General features: G+C 38.6%; 1 protein-coding gene across 1 annotated transcript in view; it reads right to left on the bottom strand.

Annotated features, from left to right (window-relative positions):
- Positions 1–13,499, bottom strand: part of RGS22 (regulator of G protein signaling 22) — a 162,682-nt gene that overhangs the window by 123,625 nt on the left and 25,558 nt on the right. Inside the window, 3 exon segments of the mRNA XM_036740854.1 lie at positions 852–1,020; positions 2,274–2,359; positions 10,690–10,911. Of these exon segments, the coding sequence (XP_036596749.1) occupies positions 852–1,020; positions 2,274–2,359; positions 10,690–10,911 (477 nt within the window).

Here is a 13,499-nt window from a genome sequence, read left to right as displayed (position 1 = left end):
TACATGTATATATCTACATACGTATGTATGTATGTATACATACATGTGTGTGTTATTTATTTAATCCAATTTCTGACACCAGTTTATCTAACCTGCATTTTAAAAGTCATGGCTATTAGAGATAAGAGAAAGTATTTTAGAAAACAAAAATTTATGTATATGTCAAAGATCTGTGAACTTATCTGTGTGGGTGATCCACTGATACAGATATCAATGTTCTCATAGCTCAGTAAATAATTTTATAAACATTTCCATGAGTTTCATGATTTGCTATAGCTGCAAAAAGTGATCACCTAGTGGTTGGTGATCTAGAATCTCTCAGCTCAGAGAGGCTGATCCGTGTAAAATAAGCACAAAAGTCTATCACTGAGTCCATAAGAGCTAAGATTTATATAGCACTGTTAAGGTTTTTAAATTGTTTTGTGTACATTTTCTCATTTGATCCTCACAGTAATACTGTGAAGTTGGTGCTCTATCCCCACTTTACAGATGAAGAAAACTGTGGCTCAGAGAAGCTAACTTTCCAAGGTAACACAGCTAGTAAACATCGGAAGCAAGATTTTTGAAACCATGTTTTGGTGACTGTATCTACTGTGCTGTGTTGCCATCTACCTGAAGAAGACCCCATACATCCTTTATATGTACAATGGGAATAGGACATAAAAGGCAGAAATGTGATGTCTCAGAATAAACCCAAAAACATTATGAAAGTATTATTACATATTATGTACATGTCACATATTATTATATAACTTTTTTATGCACCTCTCCTGGTCAAATAATGCAAAATGAAAGCTACATATACATAAAAAGAAAAGTTTCAATAAATGAAAAGCGTGTATTTTTTTTACCTGTCCAAGAGAAATGTAGTATTTTTTCATAATTAAATCATTTTCATCTTCCTCTAAAGAAGGTGGTGGGGTTGCTGGCTTCTTAGTAACCCAGGGCCTATAAAGAGAATCTACATGCATATTCACGCCTGATCTGCTCCATCTCACTTGTGATATCAGTTTAGCTAACCTGCATTTGAGAAATAAGAGCTATTAGAAATGAGACACAAACCATATCTTAGGAGATCAGGAATTCAATTTTATATCTTCAACTCCAATTATCCCCTCTACAGAGTGCCCCTCTCTGACATAACTAGAATTAAACAAAGTATATGTAGAGATTTCTGTGGCCAAAGCTGGTAGCCTGGATTCATTGCTGGTTCCAATACATTCCTTCAGTACCCACTAAGACAAGAATTCTTAAATTTCTTTGTTTATTGTTATTATCTGATAAAATTTTATAAACAAACACAACATACATACATGGTTATATGTTTAGAAATGGCCAAATGCTCAGTAAGTTGAATCATATATATTCCATTTATATATGTAAATTTCAAAATTACAGAGATGTTTGCTTAATTAGTGCCAAAATTAAAACCATTTCCCCAGTGTTTCCAATGCTTTTAAGTTTTTGATTCTCTAAGAAAAATGCCGTTTCCAACATAAAGAATCTCATTCTTTGTGACTTATTAGTATTGAGAGAAAGCAGAATTCCAGAATAGCTCAACCCCATCAGAGTCTCTCATCTTCTGTGGCTTTGATAGGTATTTCATGTATTTTCTTTATTAGGGGAATAAAAGCGTATTCAGAGCATGGGTCATTCTGAAACATATTAAGATAAAAAAAATCCTGATGCATTTTTTAAGGCCAAGGAAAAAAGAAGTATGTGATATTCTAGTCTGGCCTGGTATCCTTTTTCTCCCACCTTAATCCATACACATAATCATTAATCTGATAAACCATTCCAACTCTGTGATTATATGAAATTCCAGTTTATTACTGCTAGTTTTACAGAATATAGTGCTCAGAAGTATAGTAAGAAACATATTTATTTGATTTGGCTTCCCTAAGATCTTTTTGCAAAGAGTGAAGACTCTCAAGAACTATGATAAGTTAAAGTAAAATGTTGATATTCTGATGAGAAAACAGCTAATAAATTTTACCTATAGAATCACCAAAATCCACATGGGTTAAAGAAGAGTTTCAAACTATGGACCTTTTATTAAAATGTTTCTAAATGCATAAAATAAAATACACACCATTACAAAGGATCTTACTGAAAAATAGTTAACAAAATATTTTTTTTTCACAAATCAAGTTCATACAGGGCTAAAAGCTGGATACTTAAGTATCTTGAAAAAGTAGAGCAAAAGTTATGTTTTTTTAAAAAAAGAAAATTTTAAGCATACTCTAAGCATTTATCCATGAAAATAACAATACCTGTATTCAAAGTAACAATCACTTTCTAGAAATGCTGGAAGTCTCTCTTTCTTAATCCACTGAATACCTTGTTCACGGTTGAGAGACTGTTAGAGAGATAGAAACAGAGACAGTTAGAGTAATTTTTTTTTATCCACTATGGGCCTTGACACCAACAAATAGTTGCTAACTGATTATACCCAATTTACTGTTGCTACTTGGGCAGGAGCAAATGTGAACTGAGTTGTCCATTTTAAGCCCCTTCCCACAATTAGAAGTCTCGGTGGAAGGCCTATATCAGCTGAACGCCTCACCCTTACACTTCCACCTCTTAACTCCATTCAGTTCACTGCAATAAACATCTATTAACCACCTAACCTACTAGTGGTAAGCACTATACTAAGTGCTAGGTATACAAAGACAAAAACAAAAGAGTTTGAACTCAAGAAGATTAAATTCTATTGGGTAAAACATTCATCTCTGGGGCAGCTATGTGGTGCAGTGAGTAGAGCACCAACCCTGGAGTCAGGAGGACCTGAGTTCAAATCCAGCCTTGACACACTTACTAGCTGTGTGACCTTGGGCAAGTCACTTAACCCCAATTGCCCTGCCTTCCCCCCTCAAAAAAAAAAACATCTATCTCCTCTTAAGACCTTCTAGGTAGAATAAGAGTACTTCCAGTATTCTGCTTCCTATCTCCAATCCATCACACAATCCACACAGCTGCCCAAATAATCGTTTATCAGCAAGGGCCCAGACACTAGGCTATCTAGTGGGACAGTGGATGGCACAGTGGATAAAAGCACTCAGGAAGACCCAAGTTCAAATTCGGTCTCAGACATTTATAAGCTGTGTGACCCCAGGCGAGTCACCTAACCTCTGTTTGCCTCAGTTTCCTCACCAGTAAAATGGAGATAGTGATAGAGATAACAATAATAATGGGGATAATAATAGCTCCTACCTTCCAGGGTTGTTGGGAGGATCCAATAAGGTAAAGATTGTAAAGAACTCTACAAAGCGCCTGGCACACAGTGAGCATGATACAAAAATTAGCTATTATGATCTAACCACCAAGACTGGATCCACACCACTCAAGAGGATAGGTTGAGTCTCTCCATCCCCAACCCCAACTAGGGGAGAAAATCCAATGGCCATCCTTGCACAGACCTTGGCCAGTCTACCATGCTATGGCTAGCAAACGGGCACTGTTCTCTCCTCCTCTCTGCATCCCTGTAACTCAAAAGATGTAGGCTGCCTAAGTAAAAACTTCCTTTCCCTGCTGCCATCCCTGTTTACTTCTCCTTATCCAACTCAGTAGCCCTATTCTTCTTCTCTGTCTTCCCCCTCCCCAGAATGCCATTCTATTGTTAACAAGTTGCCCTTCCTATTAGCCCTGTTCCTTTTACACTCCTCCTTCCATGTTTTTGTATTCAGGGAAACCTGGCTACCTCAAGAAGAAAGTGAATCCCTGGCCACCCTCTCTGGAACTGGATACATCTTCTCTCAAACCCCTCAACACACTGGTCTAGGAGAAAGGTGTAAGCATACCCTTGGTTCCTCAATACTACTGTCAGACCCTCCCCTTGCTTCAGTCTCAGGGGAAGAGGAGGTCCCTCTTTTTTACAAAGGCCAACTCTTCGACTCATGCCTTTGAACACATTCTCTCCAGGAGTTACCTGTTTAATCATCTCCACTTCTCTTTCTAACCTCTGTTCTCTTTATCCACTGACTCATTCCATACTACCTCTAAAAACATTCCCATATTTCTCCCACACTTAAAAAAAACCCTCAAACCTTTTGCTTGACCCTATACCCCAGAGCAATTGTTTCACATCTCTCCTCCCTTTCGCTGACAAATTCCTAGAAAATGCTATATACTCTTGTCTTCACTACCTCACATCCCAGTCTCTTCTCAACCTTTTGCAGTCTGGCTTCCAACACCATTAGTTGATTGCAACTGTTCTCTACACAATTACTAATGATTTCTTAACTGCTAAATCCACTGGACTTTTCAATTCATCAATAAGCATCTGTTAAGCATCTATCATGTTCCAGGCATTGTATTTGACAAAGAGAATAAAAATACAAAATTGAGATAGTCCTTACCCTTAAGGACCATTTTCTGGGAGTTTGGCTATGAAAAGTAGGAGGAAAGTAGAATTATTTTTTATTATGATGATTTTTTTAAGCACAGAAAAAATCCGGGCATGATTGTAGGCAACAGGAAAGGAGCCAGTTGCTATCTTCCTAACCTCTCTGCATTTATTTGAACACCGCTGACCATTCCCTTGGATAGTTTCTTTTCCATTGATTTTGGCGACATTGCTCTCTATGGTTCTCCTCCTGACCCTGTATGTCCTGCTCCTACCCATAGATATAAATTCACACTTAAGAAAGACCTGTACTTTAGGAAGATCAGTTTGACAGGATGAACTTCAGTGAAGAGAGACTTCATGTAGGAAGACCAACTAGCAGACTGCTGCAATAGTCCAGGTGTGTAAGATGATGAAGGCCTAGCCCAGGCTGGAGGCAGTGTCAGAGGACAGAACGGGGTTTAGACAAGAGATGTTGAGAAGGTAAAAACAAAAGAATTTGGCATCTGATTAGGTATGGGAGGTGAGAGGAAGTGAGGAGTTGATGATACCGACATTGTGAGCATGGGTGACTGAGAGGACAGGAGTACACTCTACGGTAACAGGAAGTTAAGAAGAGACAGAGGCAGGGAAAGGGGGGAAGATAATGAGCTCAAATTTTGGACATGTTGAGTGTAAAATACATGTGACATCCAGCTTAAAAATCCGACAGGCAGCGGAAGGTGTGAGACTGGAGGTTGGGAGAGAGGTTAAGATACACAACGAAATCTAAGAATCGTCTGCATGTAGATAATAATTAATTGGAACAATATAGAGGAAGGAGAGGGCCCAGGACAGAGGCCTGGGGGACACCAAACAACGCAGATCCAAAACAGAAGACTGAGAGGGAATAAGGGGAAAGGGAGGAAGAGGACAAGGGGAGGGCAGCGTCAGAAAAAACTCGAGAAGAAGAGAGTTTCAGGAATAAGGGAGCAATAAACAGTTGCTAAAGGCTGCAGAGAGGTCAAGAAGGGTAACTGAGAAAAGTCCATTAGGTTTTTAAAAATATATATTTATGAGTATATATATATGTATGTGTGTGTATATATATATATATATATATATATATGTATATAAAATTTGTTTTAATCAGTCAAGATCTTCCTTCTCACCCTCCCACCCTAACCTCACCCCAACCACTGAGAACGTAAGAAAAACAAAACCCATTACAGGCATGTATAGTCAATTTAAAGAACTCCCTACATTGGCCATGTTAAAAAAAATCGTCTTATTTTACATTCTTCTCTCAGGAGGTGGGCAGCATGGTTTTATCATCAAACCTCTGGAGTCCTAGTTGGTCATTACACTTAGAAGAGAGTTCAGCACAATAGTATTCAGTCACATGTATATACCACAACTTGTTCATCCATTCCCCAATTTATGGCACCCCCTCTGATTCTCATCCTTCATCACTTCAAAAAGAATTATAAATATTTTTTTTAATTTATTTAACATATTTAGTTTTCACCATTGATTTTCACAAGAGTTTGGATTACAAATTTTCTCCCCATTTCTACCCTCTCCCCCCACTCCAAGATGGCATATATTCTGGTTGCCCTGTTCCCCAGTCAGCGCTCCCCTCTGTCACCCCACTCCCCTCCCATCCCCTTTTCCCTTCCTTTCTTGTAGGGCAAGATAAATTTCTACACCCCATTGCCTGTGTATCTTATTTTCTTGTTGCATGCAAAAACATTTTTGTTTGTTTTTGAACATCTGTTTTTAAAACTTTGAGTTCCAAATTCTCTCCCCTCTTCTCTTCCCACCCACCCTCCCTAAGAAGTCAAGCAATTCAACATAGGCCACATGTGTATCATTATGTATAACCCTTCCACAATACTCATGTTGTGAAAGACTAACTATATTTTGCTCCTTCCCAACCCATCCCCCTTTATTGAATTTTCTCCCTTGACCCTGTTCCCTTTCGAAAGTGTTTGTTTTTGACTACCTCCACCCCCATCTGTCCTCCCCTCCATCATCCCCCCCCCCATTTTTTTTTATCTTCTTCCCTCTTCTTTCCTGTGGGGTAAGATTCCCAATTGGGTATGTATGGTATTCCCTCCTTAGGCCAAATCTGATGAGCAATGTTCACTCATTCCCCCCTCATCCGCCCTCTCCCCTCCTCCCACAGAACTGCTTCCTCTTGCCACCTTTATGGGAGATAATCCATCCCATTCTATCTCTCCTTATCTCCCTCTCTCAGTATGTTCCTCTCTCATCCCTTAATTTTATTTTATTTCTTTTAGATATCTTCCCTTCATCTTCAACTCACCCTGTGTCTGCTCTCTCCCTCTCTCCCTCTCTCCCTCTCTCCCTCTCTCTCTCTCTCTCTCTCTCTCTGTATATATATATATATGTATATATATATATATATATATATATATACGTATATACATACACACATAGATATATACATACATACACCTTCACCCATATATATACATAAACATATATGTATGCATATTCCCTTCAGCTACCCTAATACTGAGGTCTCATGAATCATACACATCATCTTTCCATGTAGGAATGTCAACAAAACAGTTCACCTTTAGTAAGTCCCTTGCAATTTCTTTTTCTTGTTCTTTTTCTTGATTACCTTTTCATGCTTCTCTTGATTCTTGTGTTTGAAAGTCAAATTTTCTATTCAGTTCTGGTCTTTTCACTGAGAAAGCTTGAAAGTCCTCTATTTTATTGAAAATCCATATTTTGCCTTGGAGCATGATACTCAGTTTTGCTGGGTAGGTGATTCTAGGTTTTAATCCTAGCTCCATTGACCTCCAGAATATCGTATTCCAAGCCCTTCGATCTCTTAATGTAGAGGCTGCCAGATCTTGGGTTATTCTGATTGGGTTTCCACAATACTCAAATTGTTTCTTTCTGGCTGCTTGCAGTATTTTCTCCTTGATCTGGGAGCTCTGGAATTTGGCGACAATATTCCTGGGAGATTTCTTTTTGAGATCTACTTGAGGAGGTGATCAATGGATTCTTTCAATTTCTATTTTGCCCTGTGGCTCTAGAATATCAGGGCAGTTCTCCTTGATAATTTCTTGAAAGATGATATCTAGGCTCTTTTTTTGATCATGGTAGTCCAATCATTTTTAAATTATCTCTCCTGGATCTATTTTCCAGGTCAATGGTTTTTCCAATGAGATATTTCACATTATCTTCCATTTTTTCATTCCTTTGGTTCTGTTTTATAATATCTTGATTTCTCATAAAATCACTAGCTTCCACTTGCTCCAATCTAATTTTTAAAGTAGTATTTTCTTCAGTGCTCTTTTGGACCTCCTTTTCCATTTGGCTAATTCTGCCTTTAAAGGCATTCTTCTCATTGGCTTTTTGGAGCTCTTTTGCCATTTGAGTTAGTCTGTTTTTTAAGGTGTTGTTTTCTTCAGTGTGTTTTTCAGTATTTTTTTGGGTCTCCTTTAGCAAGTCATTGACTTGTTTTTCATGGTTTTCTTGCATCCTTCTCATTTCTCTTCCCAATTTTTCCTCTACTTCTCTAACTTGCTTTTCCAAATCCTTTTTGAGCTCTTCCATGGCCTGGGACCAGTTCATGTTTTTCTTGGAGGCTGTTGGTGTAGGCTCTTGCACTTTATTGACTTCTTTAGGCTGTATGTTTTGGTCTTCTTTGTCAGCAAAGAAAGAATGCAAAGTCTGAGACTGAATCTCGGTGCGTTTTCGCTGCCTGGCCATATTCCCAGCCAACTAACTTGACCCTTTGAGTTTTTCAGCGGGGTATGACTGCTTGTAGACTAACGAGTTCTATGTTCCACGTTTGGGGGGGAGGTGCCAGCTCTGCCACACCAGCACTGCTCCTTACCCAACCCCCAATCCGGACTGGGCTTAGATCTTCAGCAGGCCATGCACTCCTGCTCTGATCCACCACTTAATTCCTCCCACCAGGTGGGCCTGGAGCCAGAAGTAACAACAGCTGTAGCTGCCCCACCTCCGCTGCCCCCGGGGCTGGAAGCTGAACGGAGAACTCTTTCTACTCCCGCAGCTTTTCCCACTAACCTTCTCTGCAGTCTTTGGTGTTTGTGGGTTAAGGAGTCTGGTAACTGCCGCAGCCCACTGATTCAGGGCGCTAGGGCCCCCTCCCCCCAGCTTCTGGTCTGGATGGTCCACGCCGCCCACGCTGGACTCTGCTCCACTCCGTTCCCAGCTCCCAGCTCCGTGTGGGATAGACCTCACCCAGGGACCATGCAGGCTCTCCTGGGCTGGAGCCCTGCTTCCCTCTGCTGTTTTGTGGGTTCTGCTGTTCTAGAATTGGTTCAGAGCCATTTTTTATAGGTTTTTGGAGGGACTCGGTACGGAGCTCATACTAGTTCCTGCTTACCAGCTGCCATATTGGCTCCGCCCCCTATAAATATTTTTATACATCCTTAGAGCTTTTGCTAAAGGGGAAGGGGGTAGGTTAAGGGAGGGATTAGATTCTCCCTTAATCTTGTCGAGTCCTTTCAGTTGTGTCTGATTCTTTGTGACCCCATTTGGGGTTTTCTTGGCAAAGATACATTTCCCTCTCCAGCTCATTTTACAGATGAGGCAACTGAGGCAAACTGGGTTAAGTGACTCATCCAGTATCACACAGCTAGTAAGTGTGTGAAGCAAGATTTGAACTTGGAAAGATGAGTCTTCCTGACTCCAGGCCTGGTACTCCATCCACTGTGCCACTTAGCTGCCCCTTCCCTTAGTCTACTCTCCTCTCTAATTCCTTCCCTCCCCTCCTCTTCCCCTATTTCTCTATTGAGGGAAATTTATTTCTGTACCCAACTCCATGCGTGTGTGTGTGTGTGTGTGTGTGTGTGTTCTTTCTCCTTCTGACCAATTCAGATGAGAGTGAGGGGTTCAAGTGTGTGCTGTTCCTCCTCTATTCCCTCCTTTTCTGTATAGATGTCTGCTTGTACACCCAATTATATGAAATAATTCTCCTTAATCTTCCTCTCCTTCCCCCCTCCTTAGGGTATTTCTCTTCCCCTCTCTTTCCATTCTTTTCTTAAGATCATCTAGACATCAAGACAGAATCATTGTCTAATTGGACTTCCTCTATGAACCCTCGTGATGATAGGAATCAGAGAAGACACATTACCATCATCCCACATTTGAATGTAAGCAGTTTTATCTGTGTATACTCCTTCATCATTGCCCATCCATGTTTGCCTTTTTATGTTCTCTTCACTCATGTTTGAATTTCAGTATTTCTGTGAAGCTCTGGTCTTTTCATCAAGAATGCTTAGAAGACTTCTATTTCATTATGGATCTATTTTTTCCCTGTAAAGGCATTTTTTTTTTGCCTTCTGGAATATCATAGCCAAATCTCTGCTCCTTTATAATAGTGACTGCTAAATCGTATGTGATTCTAACTGTGGCTCCTTAGCACTTGACTTTTTTCTTTCTAGTAGTGCGCAGTATTTTTTTTTTGGTTGACCTGAAAGCTTTGGATTTTGGCTATGATGTTCCTAGGAGTTTTTATTTAGGAGTTTCTTTCAGGAGGTGACTGATGGGTTCTATTTCCACTTTTCCTTCTAGTTCTAAGAGAGCTGGGCAATTTTCTTTTAAGATTTTAAGGTTTTATTTTTAAGATTTCTTGAAATATGATGTCAAAGCTTTTTGAGGAGGTCATAGTGTTCAGAACAATTGTTTTTGTTATGAGATACTTTACATTTTCTTCTGTTTTTTCAGCCTTTTGACTTTGTTTTAATGTTTCTTGTTGCCTCATGGAGTCATCGGCTTCTACTAGTCCATTCTAATTTTTAGGAAGTTTGTTATTTAAGCAAAGTTTTGTACCTCTTGGACCAAGTTGTTAATTCTCTCTCTTATTCTTCTTCCATAGGTCACATTTCTCTTCCAATTTTTTTTCTCCAGCACTCTCATTCCACTTATAAAAACATTTTAAACTCTTTTTTTAAAAAAAACTTTTAACTTGTTCCATTTCTTTCAAGAAATCTAGTTGAGTTTATACCCAAACTGTGTTTCTAAGGCATTGCATGGAGATATTTTAGAGTCAAATGAAGCCTTTATCAGAGACACTGATTGTAAAAATCCTTTCCCAGTTTTCTGCTTCCCTCCTAATCTTGGTTGCATTGGCTTTGTTTGTGCAAAGTAAACAAAACTTTTGCACAGCAAAGAGGCACTATCAATATTTATTTGGATCTCAGATACTTATGAACAACTGAGAAATCACTGAGTAACTGTGTAAGCATCAGCATAGTTTCTTAAATGGAAAAAGACCCCTCAAGTCCCAGAACTTAATTCCATAAAATACTTTATTTTAAGCAATTAATTTTAATTCAAATTTAATTTCTTACCATAATATTATAGTTGATCTTTATAGTATCTTCTTCAGGAGAGACATTTAATTTATCAGATGTCACCACACATTTTTCTTTTCTTACAACATCATAAATGGGATTTCGAGGTTTCTGTTCATGTAGGATTCTTTTTAGTTGCTTTTCTATAAGGTTAGGAGCATCATTAACTACTTCAAAAACTCCATAATCCACATTAAATCTAATTGCTTCTGAAAAAGTCTGAAAAAGAAATGTTTTAAACATCATATTTTTTAAAAAAAATAAAAAGCTGAGAAAACTCATTACCTATATACATATGAAAGTAAACTAAAGGATTTAAAAAAAATTCCAGAAATTCAAATTCCTTTTTAGAAGGCATGAGAAAAGCTTAAAAAGTTATTGGCCTGAGACTGTGGCACCATTATAGCCTCATAAATGCAATTAGGCCATTAGATAGAATTAGGGAATACCATAGCGGTGATTCTCCCATCTGGCCATTTCACCTAAGCTATGTGCATCTCATAAACTTGCAAAATTTGGTTTCAATGGTACACTCTTGTGGGAAGGATGAATCACTGAGAAAGGATGAGAGAGGAAAGAAGACTTTTTTACACCTTCTACCCCTTTCAATCTCCTCTTGCCTGAAAGGAAAGAACCGAGCTCATCAAGTTGGTCACATAAGATGTGACCAAAAGATAGTTCTTCCAAAATATCACAGGATTTCTAGGTTTACTAGTACAAAAACTTGCCATAAAGCAGGATATGATTTATTTAGAATCATAACTTTTGTTGTAAGAATTTCATCTTCTAAGTCTACCTTGTCATCTGATGACTTCCTTACATGTGAATTTGAATTACATGGATATTATGTTCAACATGGAAGGATATTGATAAGATGGAGAGCTTAGTGTGGAGAGACGGCCAAGTGTCTTGAGATCATACCATATGAAAATCATCTGAGGAGACTAAAGAAGACTTAGGAAGCTTATGTTACATACATTTAAGGACTTGAAAGCCCATCATGTGGAAGAGGATATTAGCCTCATTCTGCTTGGCTCCAGAGGGTGGCGCTGGGAGCAATGGATGGAAATTGAAGAGAGGCAGATTTAGACTCAACATTAAGAAAAACTTTATAACAATCTGAGCTGTGCCAAAGTGGAAAAGACTGTCTCAGGAAATCCTCCTAACTTAAGGTCTTTACAAAAAGTTCCACAGTCAAGTAAACCAGAGGTGTCAAACACCTGGCCCACAATACTCCCAAGTGTGCTTAGTGCCTCCCGTTTCTATTTGAGTTTAATATCTCTGAAGTAAACTGTTTCCTGATGACTTGGCAAAATACTAATTTTGAAAAGGCACTGATATTTCCACACCATAAGGGTATCATTTAACGCACACTTGAAGAGTAAGTGATAAACCACAAATCCAGAAGGACAATGATGAAGCACAGTACCCATCTCCTGATGGGCGACAGACTCAAGATAAAGAATGAGACATATGTGTTTTGGACATGGCCAATGCAGGAATTTGCTTTTGCTTGATCAACTACACAATTTGTTACAAGGTTTTGTGGTGGGGAAGGGAGCCTTGTGGGGGTGGGGAAGTCAGGGGGAAGAAAAAATATGATTATTAATTAAAAACAATTTTTAAATTTTAAAAGGTAACAACTTACTACTGTTATTTGGTAGCATTCCTCTACTCAAAACATTCAGTGGCTTCCCATGCCTACCACAAGAAATTTGAACCATGACCCTCTACCATCTGGCTTCAAACCTACCTGTTTAACCCTATCTCATATTACTTCCCTTTAAGTATCCTATATTTCAGACAAACTGGTAAATAGGGTGCTGGGCTCTGTTCCACATTCTTTTCTCATCCTGTCCTTTCTCGTCACATCTTGATGTCTTTTTCATACTAATTCCATGTTTAGAATAGACTCTCACCAACCCGAGTTTCCATCTGCTGAAGTTCTCTCCAAGGCCCAATTCAAATGTCATCCCTATCCTTGACTATCTTTTTCAAGGGATGAAAATTATCTCTCTTTCCTCAAAATTCTCAGAGCACTTGGTTGTCCTTTGGCCCATCACCTACTCTACCTTGGCTAATAACTCCAGGTTTTAAATGTGTGTGTGTATATACATACATACATATATATATATATATATATATATGTTATATCCTCCCATTAGAACATAATAAGTTCCTTGAGGGCAACATTGTCCCTTATCATCTTCCTCGTGTGTAGCACCCATTTAAAAAACTGTTAGCTGAATTGAACCATCTCCACAAAAGTCCTACTCTATGCCTTATTCCAGTGTAGAAGTGAAGCTGAACTCTTGAAAGGCTAGGTCAATGGAACACAAGTTCTGACATATTTTAACAAGGTGAAAAAGGCTGTGACTATTATACCAACAGCAGGCTATGTGTATTAAGCCCAATCTAATAAACGTTTATAAAACACCAACTACATACAAAGCATCCAAATACATATGGTAGGCACTCAAGATAAAAAAACAAAAACAAAACAAAAAACTAGTCCTTGCTTTCAAGGAAATTACATTTATATTACACAAAGACTTTCCTAGCGAAACAAAGAGCTTCATCACTACAAGTTCAGCTATAGTAACCCATGAAAAAGATAAAAATACAGAATGGCCTTCAGTTCTGTGTAATACCACCACCACCATCATCATCAAGCATTTATTAAGCCCTGTGCTAAACAACGGAGATTTTTTAAAAAGGCAAAACCTTTGTTCTCAGCCTCAAGTAGTTCACTTTCTAATAGGAAAGAAAATATAAAACAGCTACTACATACAAAATATATCAAGCAC

Source organism: Trichosurus vulpecula, chromosome 1, assembly GCF_011100635.1.
Source record: "Trichosurus vulpecula isolate mTriVul1 chromosome 1, mTriVul1.pri, whole genome shotgun sequence".
In the NCBI taxonomy this organism is placed as follows: Eukaryota; Metazoa; Chordata; class Mammalia; order Diprotodontia; family Phalangeridae; genus Trichosurus; species Trichosurus vulpecula.
This window is presented reverse-complemented; position numbering and strand designations above follow the sequence as displayed.